The sequence below is a fragment of the Pleurodeles waltl genome, chromosome 5, assembly GCF_031143425.1.
Source record: "Pleurodeles waltl isolate 20211129_DDA chromosome 5, aPleWal1.hap1.20221129, whole genome shotgun sequence".
Classification (NCBI taxonomy): Eukaryota; Metazoa; Chordata; class Amphibia; order Caudata; family Salamandridae; genus Pleurodeles; species Pleurodeles waltl.
The window spans coordinates 473965505-473988299 of record NC_090444.1 but is presented as its reverse complement, the minus strand read 5'-3'; the positions used below and the strand labels follow the sequence as shown (position 1 = coordinate 473988299).

At 40.6% G+C, this 22795-nt stretch overlaps 1 protein-coding gene across 3 annotated transcripts in view; it reads left to right on the top strand.

Moving 5' to 3' along the window:
- The window catches only part of MTHFD1L (methylenetetrahydrofolate dehydrogenase (NADP+ dependent) 1 like), a 1484080-nt gene that overhangs the window by 514313 nt on the left and 946972 nt on the right, over window positions 1–22795 (top strand). For all 3 annotated transcript variants that reach the window (XM_069234289.1, XM_069234288.1, XM_069234290.1), the window contains 3 exons: window positions 688–824; window positions 11785–11831; window positions 13716–13823. In XM_069234289.1, the coding sequence (XP_069090390.1) occupies window positions 688–824; window positions 11785–11831; window positions 13716–13823 (292 nt within the window). The remainder of the gene's footprint in view (window positions 1–687; window positions 825–11784; window positions 11832–13715; window positions 13824–22795) is intronic.

Genomic DNA, 22795 nt, shown 5'->3' with positions numbered 1-22795 from the left:
ACTGGGGTTCACCAGCCCTCCTACGTCCATTACATCCTAACTATTTACCCACTAGTGCTGATTACCCGATCTTACATGAACCACACCTCACCTTTTTGGTTACTTTCACTGCACTTAAACACTATTTACTAAACACTCTGGCAGTCATGTTTCTCAAGAAAAAAGCCTAGCCAACCTGTAGGTCGAAACAGCCACAAACGAAGGGGTTATCGTTTCCACACCAATGAAATCTGCTGCCATCTTGGTTAAAGCCAGTCCCCTTAACTAGCTTCAGAAATACCCTAATTTCTTTCCTCTTAAAGGTTTTTCTATTCACATTCCATGGCTCCCATCCCCATAACACTGCTGCTTTCATTTATCTCTTTAAAAAATTATGAATGGGGATTGTCAATTTGCATCTGTAGTTAATGCTGCTTTATCTATTTTCACAGGTAATTGATTTGTTCAGTGTGTTGTGATATGGAGTCCCATGTCATAGCCTTTATTTGAGATTTAAAATACATTTGTTCTTTTTGTTTTGATCTTTCTCTACCTCCAGTTCCTCAAATAGCTAACTATCTAGAGCTCATGTCTCTCAACTACAAATCTGAGTTTACATTGGAAAGTTGAGTACAATGGTAACCAAGATGGGTGAAACACAAATCTACTCGGAGATGTGATAAATTTTAACTAGTTTCTTTTCCTTAGGATAACACCCACACCGCTTGGAGAGGGTAAAAGCACTGTGACTATTGGTCTGGTACAAGCTCTGACGGCGCACACAAAAGTAAACTCCTTTGCTTGTTTGAGGCAACCCTCACAAGGCCCTACCTTTGGAGTTAAAGGTATGTGAAAGGTTTTTAATTTTCTGCTTAGAAACTGTACCATTCCATATGTATTTTGAATGCCTGTTATGATTAAATGCCCTTTTTTCCTAGCAAAATATAGTAGTTGCTATTTTAAGAGAATCTTTGGAATCTGATAGAGATTTCTAGTTGCAGATTCCTCACCTTAGAATTTCCCCCGGGTGTCAGACTGGATCTGGAGATTTCTCTTCGAGCAGTACCCTTGCGTGTCGGTAGGTGGCGTTGGTCTGCTCCATGGTGGTGTTGGCATCGTAGTTGCGATGATATCGTTGGGAGCAATACATAGACGACGCCTATTCGCAGTAACGTCAGAGCTACCCTGGTCTCCTTTTGACCGATTTCGACTGTTTTGTTGAGTTTTTAAGTGAGTTTTTGGTGCGTCGAGGATGTCCCTGAAGACCAGGTTCAAACCGTGTGAGGACTGTCACCGCATGATGTCGGTGATGGATCTGCACCGGGTTTGTCTGTGGTGTCTGGAGCGCGACCACGACCCAAAGTTGTGCTCAGAGTCCCGGGCCATGCACCCAAAGGCCTTGAGAGAGCAGTTCCTCAAGCTCATGGCAGTCCGGCACTCAACTCTGCGTAGGTCCCGGTATCGCTTGAGAGGAAGGTCTCAAGACCATTCGCGGAGCCATCACCACTCGTCTTCCTCAAAATCTTCGGGTGCAGTTAAGAAGTCAAAGCGGTCTCATCACACTTCGACTTCACCCTGTCACTTGGCTGACACGACGTGGGAGGAGGGTCGACTCTCAAGGCCTCCGTCCTCGGAGCATACTACTGGGTCCACTCTGTGCTTCCCTGAGTTTCCGGGAGCCAGAGCGACCCCCATCCAGTTTAAGGAATTCTATGAGGCCATGCACCTCATCTTTGGGTGGACCGACCCTGATACGGTTGAGGGGCCTTCCAGTGGCTTCGGCTCCGGCCACCGAGGTCCCCTCCGGATCCACACCTGTTGCACCCCTGAGACCTTCCCCGGCGCCGGGTTGATTGTTGACGTTCCCGACAGCGGTAGTGGCCACTATCGGTCAACTCGATCCTAGGTCATGAGCACTATCAGTTTACTGTGCTCCCCTTTGGCCTTACCAGCGCGCCCCTGGGTGTTCACGAAAGTGATGGCTGTGGTTGCAGCTCATCTGTGCAGGTTAGGGGTCTCAATCTTCCCCTACCTTGACGACTGGCTGTTGAAGGCTGACTCTCCCCAGAAAGTCGTCTCCCACCTTCAGACTACAGCAAGCCTCCTGCACACGCTGGGGTTCACTATAAAAATGGCAACGTCACACCTGACTCCCTCTCAGATGCTCCCTTTCATCAGAGCTGTTTTGGAAACAGTGCAGTTTCGGGCTTATCCTCCCGAAAAGCGAGTCCAGGATATTCAGGCTATGATTCGGATCTTACAGCCTCTGTCTTGGGTTTTGGTGAGACTGACTCTGAGGCTGCTGGGCCTCATGGCCTCCCTCATCCTGCTAGTGGCACATGCCATATGGCATATGAGGGCTCTGCAGTTGGACTTGAAGTTCCAGTGGCCGCAGCATCAGGGGAATCTCTCTGACGTGGTCCAGATCTCGGAGGGCACAGTGAAAGACCTGCAGTGGTGGCTTTCGAATCTGCACAGCAGATCCCTCTCCCTTCCCCAGCCAGATCTATCTATAGTGACAGATGTCGCTTCTGGGTTGGGGCGGCCACATGGGAGAGGCGAAGATCAGAGGCCTCTGGTCTCCGGTGGAGTCTGGGCTCCATATCAGTCTTCTGGTGCTCTGGGCGATCAGTCTTGCGTTGAAAGCATTTCTTCCTTCTCTCAAAGGGAAGGTAGTGCAGGTGTTCATGGACAATACTACTGCCATGTGGTACTGCAACAAACGGGGTGGAGTAGGGTCCCGGACCCTTTGCCATGAGGCACTACGTCTCTGGACATGGCTGGAACATCGGGCATTACCCTGTGGTTCAACATCTGGCAATTTCTCAACGCCAGAGAAGATGATCTCAGCTGTCGAGGCACAGCCGATCACGAATGGCGTCTCCATCCGGAGGTGGCACAAGGTCTCTTTCAGTAGTGGGGAGAGCCTTGGTTAGATCTTCGCCTATGTGGAGAACGCGCAATGTCAGCTGTTTTGTGCGTTGGAGTTTCCAAGGCGGCACTCTCTCAGACGCTTTTCGTCTCGAGTGAAACTCCGGCCTCCTTTCCGCCTATACCACTTTTGTCCAGAGTTCTCAAGAAGAACTCTGGCCCAAGTCATCTTGGTGGCTGTGGACTGGGCACGCAGAGTGGGGTATCTAGAGTTATGGAGTATGGCCATCGATCCTCCACTCAGACTGCCTCTTGGGGCAGATCTTCTGTCGCAACAGCAGGAGATGGTTCTCCACCAGAACCTGTCCAATCTCCCCCTTCATGCGTGGAGATTGAGTGGCGACAGTTGATGGCTTTTGATCTTCCACCTGAAGTCTGTGATGTTACTTGGCAGCCAGGCGTCCCTCCACCAAAACGGTGTACTCCTATTGTTGGCATGAATTTGTGGCATGGTGCACCAACAAATCTGTTGATCCCCTCTCTGCCCCTCTATCTGAGGTTCCTTTGTTCTTTCTTTCTTTGGCCTAGCAGGGCTTTCTTAGGTACCTGATCAGCCCTCACTCCTTAAACCTCCTATTGTGAGTAGATTCCTAAAAGTTTCACCCATTTATTTCCTCCGACTCCATTTATAATGCCTCAGTTGGTTCTCAATCTTGTCCTTACTTATTTAATGGGTGCTCCCTTTGAGCCAATGCACAACTGTCCCTTACGGCTCCTCACCTTCAAAACTGTATGTCTTGTTGCCATCACTTGTGCTCGCAGGGTGATTGAGCTTCAGGCCCTTTCTTCCAAACCTCCATACTTTTCTGTGCACCCTGACAAAGTGGTGTTACGCACTAAGGCTTCCTTCCTTCCAAAGGTGGTTACGCCTCTTCATGTAGGCCAGTCCGTTACCCTGCCTACTTTTTACGCACCCCCACATCCTTCCTATGGGGAGGATAGACTCCACCATCTGGACCCAAAAATAGCACTGGCATTCTATCTTAATCGTACTAAAGATTTCCGGGTGGATGATAAACTGTCCTAGAAATCTGCCAGGCAGCTACGTGGGCGTCCCTGCACACGTTTGCTAAACAGTACTGCCCGGACAGTCAGGTCTATCGGGACAGCTACTTTGGTCGTTCGGTCCTGCAGGAGAAAAGAAACTAACGTCACTGCACTGAGTCGGCTTCTATGTACCACTCCCGATGTCATCACGGCGACTAAGATGCCAACGACGCCCGCGGAGTTGACGGATGCCACCTACCGGCGTGCAAGAGAATTGCTCAAAAACAAATCTCCAGATCCAGTCTGACGCCTGGGGGAAATTCTAAGGTAAGGAATCTGCAACTAGAATATGTCTCTACCAGATATTTTGCTACCGAAGGTAAGTAACTTGTACTTTTCTACTCTTGGAATCCACTGTGATACTAGAAAAGGTGGTGTATCAAAGCAGTGATCCCTAGACACATAACATCAGAAATTTTAAATACCAAATGGTTGTTTATTTGTACCAAAAGAAAAGGTTATGAAAAAGGAGAATCAATCTTAATAACGAGCGCAGTGGGCAAGATGACAAAACGCGCTCAGTGCTGTCTTATGTAGTACACACATGATAATAGTAGTCAACGTGATATCCAAAACAAGAACAGCACGGCCCTTGCAAAGCTAGAATAGGGAGTTCCCTACTTGGAACAGTGCCCTGGAGGAAAGTCTGATATATAGCAAAGAACCGCACGATCAGCAGCCCATATGAGAGCTCGAGCAAGCAGTGAGCCCTGGGCCACAGCATGTGAAAAGGTGGTAACATATTTTTTCCTAGCAATGGACTTCAGATTTCTCAGGCTTGTTTACTGAAAAAAGTGCTTGTTTGAACCTGTAAATCCTCATACAAAAAAACATAGTGGCAATAGTTTTATAAAGTAGCCCGCGTAGTATTTGGCTCTTTTAGAGACCCATGGTCTGGGTGGCATAGTAGGTTCCCTATCACAGAACCCACCTCAGATTATCTTTCAGTAAGACACTGATGAGACTGCACACTTGGGTTTACATAATTTAGAACCATTTTTCAGGTTCAAACTACACTTTTGTTCTGTTTTCTATTTCAACAGTTTCTGTATTTGGTACATTGCCTTCTAGTTTTTAGCCTTTGGTCTTATTTCAAGATTTGATAATTACAGAGATGTACTTTTCTGAGAAACTTAAAAGGTGCATCTAACCTGCACAGATTCACTAATAAGAAATGGATATTGAGAAAAAATCTGGGAAATAATCTCATGAAGAAGATTGTCTCTGAAAGTATGGGTCTAGATAACAATCTATCTTAAATGTTTTACCTTTATCATGTGAAACATGACATTGCTTACAGAGGTATGTTCTCCCTTCTCAAATTAATGAAATGAGACGGCTGTGACAAATCTTTGTAATTTTCAGATGGGTAAGCCTGTGGTGAGAACATAGTCGCATTACATTTCTTACACCCCACCCTCACCATTTCAAAATCAAAAGCAGGAAGTCACTTTACAATATTGCTGAATGGTTAAATTGCAGGAGCAGTTCATCCTTGATGATATTCTGTACTAGGTCCAAGATGAAGACTGCCCTGACGACTATGGGGAAGATGCATATTCAACTTTTAATTATTGTGGTTATTTAAACTCTAGGATTTAATGCTTTGACTTGGAGGGAAGTTTGTTCTTGGTGGCTGCAGTCATATCATCTGAACCATCTGCAGCAATCTCTTGCATTAAGACAGTGATAGAAACATCATTGACTCATCACCTGCAAAATGTTTTGCTGGAGGATAAAAATATGTATTGAAGAATACATAACAGGTGCATGGTCTAATTAAGTAACTTAGATTACTCTACAAACATAAGAGCAAAATAATAGGAGGTAATTAATGATATAAAAAGACTGCAGAGGATAATCGTATCAGTCAGTAATGGAATGGACATAGCGCTATGAGAACACAATTGATAGCAGGCTTACATTCAAAATGAAGAGCAGTAGGAGACATGCTGTTAGCAGTAGTGGTGTAATAGGACAGAAAAATTGAAGCCTTTGGATGGCTTTGGCATGAAACTCGTTTAGAAAATACTACAGATCACTGCCACTCTGACTATAGTGATCGATATGTCCCTATAATGCTATTCTCAAGCTGACCAAGGAGGATAAGCCAAAGCCATCACAATGTGAATTTACTGGCAGCAATGAAGCATATGGAAGATGTGATGAACTATAATTTGAGAATAGCACCATGCCTTCACTTTCAGTTGTGCTGAGGTCACAAAGATTTCAGTTATCTGTATGACCCCCTGAAAGGAATCGGGTTGTTACCTTTTGTAATTTCCAGCAACTTTGATCTTCAACGAAATCATTCAAGGTTCAGGTTCACTGAATATGATGCCCACAAAGGTTTTGAATTTCTTCAAGATATATAACATGTCTGCACTACTGGTTAAGGTTATTTTTTTAATGTTCATAGATAAAGGGTGCCCATATACTATATAAAGTAAACTACAGTGGTTTACTGGTGTGCAATTTATGGTCTAGCATTCTCCTACTAGCACCCAAGACCTGGAATAATCTCACTCTCCACATCAGAGACTTCCTAAATTACACAAGAAGCTGAAGACCTGGCTGTTTGACTGATTCCTAGGGGCCGACTCCCATCACCCTCAGTCCTACGCCTACATCTCCAGCACTGAGATGCCCTTCCGGGTGATTAGCTAGACAAATCGACATAACATGATTATTGTCATTATTGATCAGATATAGATGTTTTGTGGTATAGCTGTATTATGAATTCATAATCTGATTCATGTGCTTAAATTGCTTAATTACCATTTAGACTGGTATTTTGATTTCCTTTCAAAACTGATGAGTGGGAATTCAGTGATTCTCCCTGGGTTGTTTAGGTATTGGATGCCAGGAGCATGACACTCCATGAAAGTAGTTTCCTTGAATGTTAAAGCCTACTCACCTAGACATCAATCACTGGCTTTTCTATTCTTGCCACACTTTAAAACTTCATTTGTGATTTAGAATAGTACAATTTTTGGATGTTGTCTTCAGTTGTCAAACTCTCCATCACATCCTCCCATGATGCTCTGGGATGGGAAATTACTTTCACGATTTCGAATTTGCCTATGCTAAACTGTCCAGATTTTCAGGAGTCCATTTCTCCCACGTTTGAAGAGTTATGGGACACGAATAACGCTGCACTGAGTGTTCATTCGAGCTGTATATTTCCCTGGGTACAAATAAGCCAAAAACCCTTCGCTAAAAGAAATGGATATTAATTTAAAAAATGAAGTGTTTGAAAGTCAGCATAAGATTAGTGCTAACCACTTTTGAAAGAGCATGCCTTATACGGTCCTGCAGCTTTAGTATAGGCAGACATTTGTTTGAGAAAGGGGGCCATCCTATCTGCTTATGTTTTTTATGGTCAAAGTCGGGTAACAGAAGAGTCAGATGTGAGTCAGAGACTTCAGGTGAAATCTTCGATTCTAAAATAATTGATGGAAAGATAGTGGGATATGTAGAACCTCTGTAAAGATTTCTTCAAATAAGCCCTATAGTCAAGTCTGTGTTCTTAGATAGTGTGGCCTTTTCCAAGTTGATTTGGTTTGCATGAATAGCCTTTCATGGCGGAATACATCACACTTGTGATTATAGATTTACACTGGTAAAACTAGTCATAATTGTACAGAATAGGTGCTCTTAACACTGCTTACTAACATAGACGATACCCACCCATATAGTTGGAAACGTACGCTTTCAGCTTGTATAGAAAGGCGGAGACATTAGATTGTCTCTGACATAACTCTGGAACAGCTGGGATTGCCAAACCAGCACAGTAAAGCCAAGATGTCTAGCTTTTAGTTTTGGTTGTGTATGTTGCCCCCAGCTACCTTAGAAAATAAATCTTATGATGAGGCAATACTTTGAGATATAGCAATCTGGAAGCTGGGTTCATCTGCTTTACAAACTTCATTAAAAAAATGTAAACTGTACCCTTTAAGAAGAGTATTATGAAAAGGAGTCAGAAGATGACATTTGTGTTTTAAGTGGTGAAGTTTAAAGGCATACACTGAAAAGTATTGTATAGTAGATACTTTTGACAAAGGGCCAGCATTTCCTGTTTCTTTAAGAAATCCTATATCCATACATGTAATTTTTTTTCTTTCTAAAAGCTAAGGAATCCAAACAGCAAGCACTCCTAAACAAAGCCATAAACTAGCAATGGAAATGTTGTGCTCGCAAAGGAAATACGCAAAAGAATGCACATTGACTCCACTGTAAGCTGCACATTCTGTAGCACCTTCAGACTAAAATGATTACTTGATGCCATATCACCAAAATCTAAGAGGAATACATATTGACCTCTTAACAGAATGAAATGGCCTTCCTGGACAGCCCATCCAAGCTATGCCACACCATGAACATAAGAGCTGATGGATAAGTTGGGCTGACCACTCTCTGAACTTCTCTCTGTCCTTTTTTGAAGTATTGATGAGATGAGGTCTTTCAAACAGCTAAGGCAGTCTGTAGGTAGACCTAAAGATGAATAAAACGTATTCAGAAATTAGTATTTCTAGCTGTGGCAATCACTTCTCTGTAGAAGGGCCTTTAGTGCAAAGTCCGAAAACACACCATGTAAGAGTGTTTGTACTTGGATAATCGGCTTCCTAAGGTTTACCAGATATTCAGATGCGCCGGTCGGATAGATTTCTGAGTTTCTGCAATTGCACAAGACAAACTGCTGTTCCAAAAAAGTGTAGGAATTGATTACGTTAGCCTGAACTTGTACTGTGTAGGTCAGATTATCGAAAGCTAGACTGATAATATGGAGTGAGTTAACTTGGAACTTGATTTTTTGTTTTAGTGATTTGTTACTGTTTACACACGAGGCGCTGTGTGTAAATACAGGTCATGTTTGGTCAAATTGGAATGCATGTACTTTCAGAGCAGTAAATGCCAATCTGTATTATTCTGTATAATTGTCACAGGCTATGTAACAGACTTGTTGATGTGCCTTTACAGTAAAACCTAAATTAAAACTTAATTAAATAATCTTAAATATCGTTCAATATCAGATGTATAAATTGACTCTGCTGTTAGAGGCAATATCAAATTAACAGTACTTTTCAGATGGCACTAAAACTGACATATTTTATCTTATTCACATTTTTTTTCCATATCATTTTGAACAGGTGTTTGCAGAAACTGAACCAACTGGATGAGCACATGTGTCTTTGCATAGAAAATCTAGGTCTTGGAAAATCAGTGTCCTGTTGAAATAGTTATCTGGTCATCCTCACACTGAGGATTGATGATCGTGTGTTGTTCCTGTCAGTATGAGACCTCTGCTAATTAACCACCTTTCCCCATACAAAATGATGAATATCAGTAGTTACAACACGTGTTGTTTACAATGCATACGTTTACCAAGGATGTTTACAAGTAGTTTTTCTACTTGGTATTTTACAAAACATTATGCGTTGTAACACGCACACACATAATCTCCCGTGGTTATAGCTCCGTATCATTAGTGAACCTCATACCCTTTTGTGTTTATTGGCTTTATATGTAGTGAGCTAGTATGGGTCGATTCCTACCAAATACTTGGTTCCAATCTCCCTTAACTCTACGGTTGTGATACGACACGCACACACATGAACAGATTTCTCAGCAACGAGAAAGAATTAAGAGCACCTTCGGGGTACTCGTGCATTGTTTATGGTTGTTAAGAAAGACATGATTCTGGGCTCAGGCCTTCCTCAGTTCTGTGTTTGTGAACCATCTCACACACCCTCCCTTTAAACTTGCTATGATTAGTAATTCAGTATAGACATAGAAATATCACCCAGTTAAAACACTGAAACAAAAGGAGGACTTTTCACACATCTGTCGCAGTGCTGCTGCCATCTTGACCCAATGCTCGTGACATTCAAAAATAATTATTTTTTTTACAATTAATCAAATTCGGGATTACTTCATTATTCTAAGTGTTGTGTAAACTAACCATGTCAAATCTTTAAACAATTTAAAGAAGGAACGTACTCATCCTCTCCCATCATATGCCGGTTCATTTTGTTACACCAATTCAGGCTAAGTAAAAACTTAACAAATAATTTTGCATTTAACTGAATACTGTATCCCATCTAATTCATCCTCATTTCATCCTGATAGCAAATTCATATTGATTTCTAGCATTATTATATGGCAGTCTTAATCACATTTTCCATATCATATGTTCCAAACCCACAGGCGTAGAGATGAGACACTAAAAGTGAAGCATAATACATTATAAAATTCATCCTGGAAATACGATTCACTGTAATTGTCAAATACCCAGATGATAACATGGTTCATGAGTGTTTATTCTCCTTTTATTGACTTTTTTTTTGCTAATGTATTCTTTGTTTTTGGAGTGTAAACATTAGTAATAGAATTGTGCCACTAAAACATAATGTGAAATAACATGCATTAAAAGGGCTAACTGAAAACATGCGCTTGGAAATATGATCGCTCTGGTGTCGGCCACAATGTAGTTTGACTTAAAATTAAATAATGACTAATGAAAATATATTTTGTCTAAATGAGGTTTAATATATACTGACAAGATGAGTATTAATGATGTATTAAAGGTTAATAGTTTAGATTTAAAAGAAATGTTTTATTTCTTTGTGGATACCACTAGTTTAAAGGCCTTACGTTTTAGTAATTTTCCATAGACACGATGTGTTAAAAAGAATGTTAACTCTGCAAAATAATGTTTCTTCAAATAACCTGTGTGACTTTCATACTGTGGAAAACGTATGTTCTTTGCTTGCTTTGTTCTTTGCTTTTCTTCTCTAAAATTATCTGTTTATAAATTGATGACATTTGTTTCAACTGCACAAACTAAATGTATGCTGTTTCTCTATTTCATTTGATTCTGTTGTTACTCTTCATTGTCCTTTTGGAAGGTTTAATGTTGCATTTCTTAATTGGATTGAAATTTTTCAGGCGTTTTGGACAGCCTGTGATGTTTCTATATTTCTATCATTTGATCTTGAGCATGATTTACGTGATCTTAGCATTGTTAATCTAAAGGGCAATAAATGTTTAAACTTTACTAAACTGGTGTGGTGACTCATGGCGACATAGGTCGTGGTGTGTTTAAATTACTGACTCCAATTGATTATTTGATTTTATATTTGATGTTTGATTCACAGTGTCTAATTGGATGATTTCTTTCTCCTGTCTGAGTCGAACTCTAAGGGTAATAGATGACTTACCCTATACATGTCACCTTATCATAATAATATAAAAGCAAATAAGGTCTGAAACGCCCACAGTGTTGATTTGCCTGTTGATATTTGAACATTGAAATTTTAGATTTTTTTTTTTATAACAAACTTTAACTATGGATCCTTCCCACATTTTCAGACTCTGGATTCAAAAGTATTTCATTTGCAGCAGAGTTTATTCTCATTGTGTATCTTTTTGCCTGATTTCTTTGCCTTGCATTCTTTTATTTTAGTCTACCTCCCTTGCATTCTTTTATTTTAGTCTTCCTCATTGTAAAACAGAGTGCATTTTTCTGTGCAATCTTCAGGCGTATACCACAGTAATGTCGACAACTTTGTGTTTTTAATGGACCTGTAGATGATTGCCTCTAGAGTACTAGATGATCTTCTCGATGGTGAAGAAAGTAGAGTGCTACATTTTTTGTTCCTTTTCAAATGTTTGCATAATTCAGCTAAGCACCGGTTGTATGGTTAGAGTGGGATCTGACTTGATATGCCTTTTTATATTGTATCAAGATAATATAATATCGTTTTTACTAATTTTACATCCCTTCATGTGAAGCAGAGCTGACCCTGATCTAATTTCATTTCACAGGTGGAGCGGCAGGAGGTGGATATGCTCAGGTTATTCCTATGGAAGAGGTAAGAATCTATGTCCTGTTGTATTTGCCATACTTTCGAGAAAAATGTTAAATGTCTTCTGTTGAATAAGAACACACTTTTGAGATTTAAGTGGATTGATCAACAAACGTGTATGGCTTAAATCGTAGGCTGGTAAAAACATTGTGCAACAAATCTGGAGGAATAATTGAACACTAAAAATATCTGCCTTATCACTCCATGAAATACGCCTATTAAATGTTAGATATATGTAACATGATTCTTCCCTTCCTTGCCCCAAACACATAAGAGTGTGTGTCAAAAAGAATAATAGTTTGGAGCTTTATTTGTGCTCTGTTTATCTAGTCCTAAATCTTTGAAAATATTATGCAGGTAAATCATGTGAAAGCCTGGTCTGCTCTAACCATTTAGATGGACTGTAGCCTAATAAGGCATTTAAGGCATTGCTTATTGTATTAATTTAGTTCATTACTGATATATCCAACCAATTAACTGGAACTGCTGTTGCATCCAAAAAAAGCAATACATAAAGGTGGAAATGTTTTTTTTTTTTTTTTTTTTTTTTTTTTTTTTTCCTGAGATTTTTCTTTCTTTATTTGGTGACGGGCTCCATTGTTTTCTTTATCTCCTTATATACTGAAAAGATATGGTCAAAAATTGAGAAGGTTGGTTGATTTTTGGGAGATGGTGGGTTATTTCTTCTTTAGACTGTGATGTTTTAGTTCAGATGTGGTTGGGGAGTGTTCCGTACAAATGAAGTGGCACTCAAGATTACCACAACAAAAATCATTTTTGCCTGCTGGTACATTAGTACTCCCTGTCTAAACTAAATGGAAGATGGGAAAGCACTTATCAGATGTTAGCCAAATAATTTAAGAACACCCTCACTAAAAAGATTATCTGTTTTAGAACTCAGATCCATTGCATTGTTTTTCCAGAATGAGTGTGAGGTTGAGTGTCCGAAATAGATGAAGTTTTAAAGATAGACGCCTTAACGGTTAGATCCAAAGTATAGTTAAAAGGCCATATAATTTGAAGGCAATGTGTGTCTGTAGAGAAAGGAGAAGAAATGGCTAATGGGGTGCTGGAGGGAAAATTGGTAGTTATTTGAAAAGATAAAATGTTAGACATTTTCAAGGAGTTTGAGAGGTAGGATGGAGTCAAAGGGGTTTACTATGGCAGACTGGGTTTTGGGTTCACCATAAGCGGAGCAAAATATGGTGGGTTTAGGTACTCTTGGCAGTCCCCTGTTTGCAGTTTAACAGCCATGGTGAGCGGATGCGTGGCTGGTAACTCTGTATGCTCCTTGATCAGGTGTCTCCGGATGCTCACCGAACGAGCCAGTGGGATGGGAGAAAAATGGTGCATCAAATGCTAAATCTGGTGTGCTGAGTTGAGGTGGCGGGGAAGGTAAGAGACTGAGCAGGGTGAATTTGTTAAGGATGAGTATCCACTTTAATTCAGGATGCTAAAGTAAGGGATTAAGTGAGAACCAAAGTGTTCAGCACTAAAGACGACATAAATGCAAAAAGAGTTTGTATTCCATAAATAGAGAGATAATCTCTCAGTAGGCGGGATTGCTGGGTCAGACAATTGTCTAGTACATACTGAAGCCACCTAATTGGACAGATTGGTCTTCCAAAGGTAAGACGGCAACAACCAAATGGGGCAGGGATTGTTTAGGGCAAGGGGGAAAACAAGATGAGCTCTCAATTCAGGATATGCTGAAAAAGGGGAGGGAAAGGTGGATTGAGTGAAGAATGATGCTGGCCAGGGGGAACATGATGGAAGCAATTAGTTATTGCTGGTATAAGTCATTTTAAATTAGAGCCAGACAGTGACCATATGCAATTTGGTGACGTTCCCTGCGTAGTACTAAGTAATGAATTCTGACTTATTCCGTAGTTTAATCTTCACTTGACTGGAGACATTCATGCCATCACTGCTGCAAATAATCTTCTGGCTGCTGCCATCGATGCACGTATTTTGCATGAAAACACTCAATCGGATAAGGTAGGACTCTCCGTTTCACTGCATCTTTTGAGATGGATGTATATTTTCGCTTGGTGTTTTGGTGTGGTGATTGAATTTTACTCTGCTCCCTGCCTCCATTTCCCAGTTTGTGGGCAGAGTTGGACTGGGAGAGCACATAGGCCCTGGAACACATGGACTCCAGTTGCGAATCCAGTAGTAAAAAATAGTGGGCCTCATTTGTAAATTGGGGCAGTTTTAAACTTGTAAAAACATGCAATGTTGGTATTTTGTGATTTATGGGGAGACTTTGTGTTTTTGTTTGCTGCAGTAAGCGTTTGTGGTAATATAAGAGTAGTTAACACAGTAAAAAATGAAAAAACAGGCCTAAAAAATCTCACTCGCCATAGCGAGTGGGCAAGTAGATTTTATCAGGTCAAGCTATTTTTAGGACCTACTGGTCCAGTCTGGCCAGTGAACTTGAGCTGGAAAAGAACAGGTGTTCTTAGTCAGAAAATGAAAGCGCAGGAAAGATGCCTTTAAATCTTATTTATCTTGACACATTTGCTGTCTGTTCAAGGACAGTCAGTCTTTTTACAGAGTGCTGATTATCTTATCTCGAAAATGGTGTTTACTTTTTAGCGCTCTGACCCTCTTCTAATCTCTCTTTAGGGGGATTTTAACCACGCCCATGTTACGTCAGTCACTTTCATTGGTTCGTGGGCTTGCCTTTTAAGATCTGCATGTTTTCATTTGTGAAAGGCATGCATACGTCATGCCTCTTCCGGTGCTTAGCCCTTCTCGAGAGAACCAATAAACTACTGGAAACATACGAGGCTCCATGTTTTCCGTATGGTTTCTGGACTACTTTCTCTCTTTTTTTCACAGCACAATCACGTTGTGTTTTACACGCAGCGCAACACGCTCGTTTTTTTTTTCTTCATTTAGTGTAGCAAGAAAAGTCAGCTTAGAAGTTTACAACGCTAATAGCTCTAACTCAACTTAATGCGAGACCTGTTGCATTGCAAATTCTTGTTTTTCTCTTACTACAGTTAGAGAATTCTGTAAAGTGAGCTCTCTGATAATCATTGTGAAACAAAAGCCTGTAGGATGTCAGATTCTTTTTCTAATACCATTTAAATAGTGTGTAGATATAGTACAAATATTAAAAATATATCAGGAATTACAAATGCACTTTACTATTTGTATACTATTTAGTTTTATCAGTAAAACTGCATGTCACTTGGAAATTGTGGCAATTTCAATGTAAAATGTGCTGATTAAAAATTACAGTAGGCTACCACATCATGCTTTAGTTACATATTCATCAAAATTGCAATACAAATGGTCCAAAGATTAATTTCACAGTGCACTCTGGTGACGAGGGGGACCTCCCTCCAATTACTATTTCGGATACAAGAGAATTCACCGCACTCTGAAACGCTCCAAATTGCAGTCTTTATTCATAGGATTCAGCAACTACCAATATGTTTCAACTCGCAAAGAGTATTGTTCACGGTTTCATCAAAATTGATAGTTTTGGACCATTATTAGAGAAACGTCCTTGCCCGATGACAGTGCTGTTAAAGAGCAGAAGCACTGGAATTATGCAGCAGGACAGGTCCAAATTATGTGGCAGGGTTGAATATAATATGCTGCAAGAAATGGCAAATGAATTATGCAGCATAATGCAGCACATTTTGCAATATTACTTCATTATTTTGTCATTTTTGAAAACACACCCTGGGCATTGGGTGCACCTCAGTAGTACCAATTTAACACCCAAATAAAGCAGTAGCAACAGAAAGGTGACAAGTCCAGTTTTATAAAGGGCCTTTCACTGCGCTGCAACAAGTGTCATTGCATGTTTAGTAGGTTTTGAACCGTATGAACTAGAAACAAACTTTTACTGCTAAATTCTGCAGATTATGCGGCAAATCTATAATTAAGCAAAAATTGCTGCGGTCGCACAATTGCATAATTCCAGTGGCCCCGAATAAGAGGCTAGTCAAAGGTCATGTGTCTCCTATAGGCAGCTATATTTGTATTATATATGGAGCAAACATTTAGTCTATTAGAGAGTTTTGTTGTGCAGGAGACATGCTGCAGTAACATATTTAAAGATGCAATCATGTGAGAATGATTAAAATGGCAGCTCAATGAATTAAAATATTTGCTTAGGATTACATCGTTTGAAACAAGTGTATGGGTCTAGAGCATTACATTTGGGCTAATTAGATTGTTTAAGTCACTAGACGCAGGTCTGTTAACATTTGTATGATTTTTTTCGAGGCCTGAAAAACGTGGCCTACCAGACCATAAATCCGGCCCACACACTGGCGTATTATATCAGCCCTTCTTGCATTGTCAGGTTTTCCCATACACCAGTTGTGACCTGTTTGTGGGCATAGTGCCACTCTGTCCAGGAGAGAAATTGTTTTGACAGCTCTCTTCCTTCCTGGGCACAGTGTACTTTCATGTATGCCACACTACATTCTGAACAACATACAGACCACTTTGCTTAATTCTCCCTCCCACCTCCAAACTTTGTACTGCTGAGTAAGTGGAAATCTGTGTTTTCTTCGTAATACACTAAGTAGTGCTAAATGCGTAATGTCACCATGTTCCATTTGAAGTCTGTTTTAGGATGGAAATTAAGAAATGATTCTCAAGGTAACCACCCTTTTCGTTTTAGTCATTCTTTCTGCTTGGGGGTGTTGACAATGTTTGCTACTCCTTCCATGCAGTCCTTCATTAGGATATATCTGATTGGTGATTCCCTGGGAGCGGCTAATGGTCTTCTATGTAGCCCCTTGGGTCAGGTTGACGCTACAATATTCAGCCCTTGTTGCAGAAACATAGGAAAAAGACCTGTTCTTATGGCAGCATAAATCATATCTGTGCTGTACTCTTTTTAGCTCTATCAAGTTAAAATTCTCAAAGGGCTTTACCATCACTGCTTCAAAACGCTTATCAGGGTTTGACCAGTCAGCCACACCGAGTTGACCCCTCCAGAGCATAAGATTACCAGATGTAAGATATGCATGCTTCTCTCTTTTAAAGAAAGTTGCTCTTTACTTCCTCCATATGAATGTAGGTCTGCTGTACATCAACAACCACATTGCAGTCTTCTGAGTAAACTGTTTGGTATCTACTATCCTATTTATTTTCATATATTGAAAATGAATAAGAACATATTCAAAGGCAGACTTGATAGCCTGCCCCATGTGAATATCATCTGAACCACACAATGAAACCCACTCTTCGGCTCCTGTAAAATACAGTTAAATCTCTTTGCAACCGGACATATTGCCAAATGCATTAGCTTTGGTTTGGAATGAGAAGCAGTGGAGTAAACAATGAAATATGTATTGATAAGCATCTGTCACAGAGATTCCTTTGTATATATTTGCATTTTCTTTACTAGCTCTCGGGCTACATTACCCTGATCTGAATGTTATGATATTGTCTGATGCACCGAAGAATTCAGTTTCTGGCCAGGGCATGTTTGTGAGTTTTCCAGAGGAGTCTGTGTTTTTTATGTTGCAAGGTACATGACACTACCTTCATTTGTTGAAACATAGTTGCTAGACATGTTTAGGTTTGCTGTCCAAAATGTTTGTCATTTTCCAAAGACTGTCATGGAAAACAAAATCAACCAGCTGTCGTTACACAGGTAGAATTATGCAATTGGGCATAGTGTCAAATTATAAGCTTGCCTATGTGACGCATGGGTTACATTAAAAGTTTCTTATATTTACTGGCTAACATGCATTGAATCTGGCAACTGCACAAAATATTTAACAACCTGAGCCCAACACAGGCACTCCAAATATTCAGTATTAAAGTGTGGGGAATTGTTGCAACACAAAGAGTGTCAGGAGTGGTTCAATCTCACACTTGCTCCCGATTAGGCTAAAGAATCATCAGTATACTAAAGATCTAGGGTGTAACTGGAAGGAACTGGACTATTAGGCCCTATTCAAGAGGCCCTAGTTAGACGCGTATTTTCCCGGTAGAAAAAGGTGTAAGGAGTGGCTGTGTCTTTTGAGGGAGTTCCCTTTATGGACTAGGTGGTCTCACACACGTTAGTGTCATGCTTCATCATTTGACCACCTAGCCCCACACAGGTAAGATATTACCTGGGCGGACTCAACTTCGTTGTTAAAAGAACTGCAGAGGGAGTGTTGAAATTAAATCTGACTGGATAGTACAGGGATTCAGATAAGGAAATGGTAAATACAATTACCTCACAAATCACCTGTTTCGATTTGAAATTATTTAATATGTGTTTGTAGGTAAGAGTAAAAACTGTCGTAAGGACTCTGAGAATGATGACTCACGGAGTCTAAAAATGAGGGACCAACATGTTTCTGCCCACTCTAAAAGCTGGAAAGTCTGGGGCATTCGTCAGGGTCAGTAACCTTGACATTTGAGGTCCATCACAGATGAAGTAAAATTCAAGAAAGGGCTGACATTTTCATTCCAATATTAGCGTGTTAGGATTTCTGCGGTTCCCTGCTTCTGCCTCCCACCTTGAACTACCTGAGCACCAGGACACTGTTGAGTAGCTGTGCGCTATACAAGCATATCTTATTCATTCAGTCAAATTTTGGCCGGTCTTCTCTTCCCACATCTTCATCAAAGAGACCAGATGCTTTTATAGCTCTTCAAAACGAGTTTCAATATGTAAGAATCGTAGGAGAATTTTGATATGGCTCTTCTCTATCAGTAAACGTTTGTCATTCTGCCTTTATCCTGCCTCCCTGGGTGTTTTCAAAATTGTAGACAACGATATGGTGCCTCTAAGATGAAAGAGTATCTCAGCATATCTGTACACTGAAGACTGGCTGGTGAAAGCCAGTTCAGTGGCTTTACTACAAGAGGACCTCCAGTTAACTGTGGCCCCCAGGTTAGAGCTGGGCTTGCAGATCAACTCTTCCAAGTTGATACTATATTCTACTTAAGCCATCCAGTACTTGGGAGCCGCTCTGGACAAAATAATTAAAAAAAAAATATTTAGTGGGCAGACTGTCATAGTTATGAAGATTCAGTCCCTGAAGAAGAATCCACATCCTACAGTTAAAGAAGACTCTTTTTTTTAACTGTGCAGCAGGAGATCATGCATATTCATTGTTTCCACCGCAAAGTAGCACATGCACTTTCAAGAAAATCGGCACCAGCCATTCATTTCCGTAGAAGTCCTAGAAGTCCAGAATATTTCATGGAGTCAGTAAATTCTTTCTACTTGGACAGCTCTTGTGGATGCAGAGATGCAGGGCTCTCATGAACAAGACCTGTACTCAGTCAATGTGCTTTCTCTCAGAGCAGCAGTACCTCACTAATGTATGGAAACTGAGTGCAGTCCTCCCATCCCTAAAATTGTTCCTCTTGTCAATTTGTAATTCACCTATTTATCATGAAACACTCAACACAACTATGATGAACTACTTCAACAGGAAATGGAGATTCTGGTCTAAAGTACTGTCGTAGGAGGTGCAAACAATCTGGCACTGTTGTATGCTAAAGAGCATCTCTGATAATTATGCTTCTTCAATGTCTACAGAACTGAGAAGCAGATCTCAGCAACCACCATGGTTGAGCACAATAAAAACCATGATTAATGAATGTGTCAAACATCTTTAAGGCCTATAGCTCGCCATACATACATCAACTTGTTTACCACGCCAAAATAATGCAGAATGCCAAAATATTTTTTACAGGTTTTCAGTGACTCACCATAGGGAATACCCTTTGATAGACTCATCGAGAACATTTGCTTATTCTTTTCAGTCATTTCCCACTGATTCTAAAAATATTTGCCTAGTATAGATGATCCAGGATAACAATGATCCTCACCCTCTGCACTGTCCAAGACTGCAGTACTACCTGGACCAGTGTTTCTGTCTGTGATGTTACAGGAGACATGGGTTCAGACAAGAACGTTGGCTTCTCATATTTGCAGTTCACACCTGAACCTGCTAGATGACATATTAAAGGATTTTAAGCGTCCTTCCACATGTCTACTGTACACCTATAAGTGAGGGAAGAGATTTTACATCTAGTGCTTTCAAGAACAAGTGGACCTGAGAAAATGTCAAGATGAGACTGTATTCCATTATCAAACCTGGCCTTCATTTTTTGTCTCTAAAAGGGCATTTGAGTGATACTTGGAGTGATGCACCTTTCATCGTTGACGCCCCTTGCCCCTTCCATGACAGTACTAACGGTTGGTGGAAGCTAATTCACTACATAGTACAAGCTTTGATGTAAGTATCACAGTTGGGGAAACTCCCTTCAGGATCTCCGAAAATCTGCATAGTATGTCATGACTGGGAACCTTCAACCTGGTCGTATTTGAAGTATTGATGAAATGAGTAGATACGTTTGCCCTGGGGTACCAGTGCTTCTGAGTACCACTTGGCATATAGTCCCTCTGTAGTACTTATAAGGATTTAGTGGCAGCTGGGGCATGCTGTCACCCTTCTCCCTGAATGCTTCCTTGTGCTACTACTTAGACTCATCTGCTCTCAAAAGTTTTGTAAAACCAAGTGCAACTCTGCCCTGAATCCTACCTGAGCTGCAAGGAGAAACCTTTATTTCCCTAAGCCTGGCCGATGAGTTCAAGAGGTCAGTCTTTGAACTGTCCTGAGCAATAACTACATAAAGGGGTGGCCATGAAAAGGTCAAGACTAGGCTGCACTCTCTTATGGTGAATAATCATTGCCTCCCCACTCTGACCTTGTACTGCTCTAGAGATGTTACATGGAAAGCAGTATGCAAACTCTGAATGGCTGTTTTACCTAACATTGGTTGCTGTGGAGATATTGCACACTTAAATGAAAACACTTAAGGTTCATTTGTTCACCCTAAAGGTTTGGTGCTACTTTTGAATCCCACTTGACCGTTCTTTTTGGACCAATTGCCCCAGGACTGTATATAAGCTGACCTCCACATCCTATCCATTGTGCACCTTTCACTTCAGAGAGTTGTGCATATCTGTGAGGAGGAAAGTGTGATAGCAGAAATGCTGGTGGTCTCTCTTTTTGGAGAAGTAAGAATAATAGAACATCTGCTGTTACTTCTTATATACCTAGAAAGTAGACTGCTTTGTGCGTGGCGAACTGTCAGTGGTCAAACGGAGATATATCTATATTTATATAGATCTCTATGTAAATATTTTATATGAGGTGTTTCTGTAGACGTGTGAAATGTATGCAGTAAACATTGCTTCCAACATTGCTTTGTATTCTATCTTCCTGCTAGGAGAAATTTCTGCAGATCTCAATTTACAATGCATATCCCTCCTCTTTTCCTGTTGAGGGATACATTGGTGATTTCTATTTATTATCCCTTTCATCCTTTCACAAAATGCTGAAGTATACTTTTCATGAGCCCAATATGTTGTGAATTTTCTTTAGATATCTTCCACCTTAATAAAAATGGTTTTCTGCAAGCGTGCTGATAATCTATTGGCCTCAGCCATCCAATTATGTCTGTAACTCATGTCTTTTCAACTGGCAGCAGTATCTGAGGCCTAACACTCCTATGAGATCCTGGGCTGCCTCTCCTGGACTGAATCCCCATTGTACTCTTGGCGGCTTAACAGTACCTCCAGCGGGTTGATAATTTCTCTCTCCAGTGTTATTTCCATCTAATAATCCTGATGCACTTTTTTCATTTGCATATAAGGACTATACACTTTCTGCTTCAAAGCCTCTATTTTTAGTAGAAGGTAAATCTGTGCTCAAAACTATTTTGTATCAAAGGACATTACAAATTTACACACTAGCCATGAGACTGTTCTCCCAGGATGGTTTCCTAGGAGTTGTTTAACTTGTTAAAATTGCATGCAGTCCTAGTCCTGAAATGGGAATTCCTATGGATAGTCTATACTGACTGCACTAGGGATTTCATTCCTGCTTCAAAAAACTATTGCTTGTGTTAGAAATGCTGAAGCACAAGAGGCTTCCATTGCTATTGCTTATTCCTGTGTAGTTTTATTATCTTTGTGGAGTTCTATACCCAAAGAGTCTGTGGAGGTCTGTACCTAGAGAGAATCTGTACTCCACAAATACTAATTTAGCATCTTTGTGCTTTCAAAATTCAGTCCGCGTAAAAATCTGTATGCCACATTAACTACAGCTTTTATACATGCTTCCTCATGTTACTCTATATTGTTCTAGCGGACACACTCGATGTACCCAGATGATTCTTTGCAAATTGTGTGTCTCTTCAGCCGGTGATGTGACCAGATCCCTTCCTGAAAGTTTAAAGCAGGAGCTCATTGGAGTCCAAAGTAATAATGTACACGCTAACAAAAAAAGTATTCAGACACAAGGAGATGAGAAAGAGAAACTTCAGGAGAACATAGCTACCACCCTGACTTAGTAAAGGAGAATATTAAGTATTTTCATAACCTGGAAAGAATCGTGAAGCCTCACAATTCTAGAAGCACAGTTTCATGAGCATTTTGCTTTTGATGGAAAACATCTCCCTCTCCCACTGGCACTTAGAAATGTAGAATTTCCCAGGGCCATTTCATCTCTTGAACACATTTCCCTGTAGGGTTCATAAAGCAGGCTTCTCCTTCAGATAATCGGAGCCAATCTGTGCACAGCTTTAGGTGTAAAGGTTAGTCTTAAATCGATTTCCTCCCTCTACTGCCAACCACTGCAACTCCTCTAAGGTGGGGGGAGAGATATGGTCTATTTTGGCAAGCACTGAGACTGTCCTGCCCGTGGTATTTTGCAACACCTGCAGCTTCTTAATATTGCCTTTGAAGGATCTTGCATGTAAAGTTTCTGTTATCCAACACAGCTTCCATCATAGTCCTGCGATGGGTGCTCTAGCTTCCTACCCACAATTAGACCACTGTTAGAGGGATGCTAAAATGTGGTAGCTGATGGATGCCAAACCCGTATTTGTGTTACTTTCAAGTGACTTTGTCCTTGACAACGTTTTTACATCCATCAGCGTTAAACTTAAAATTGTACATTTTCAAAAATGTTTTA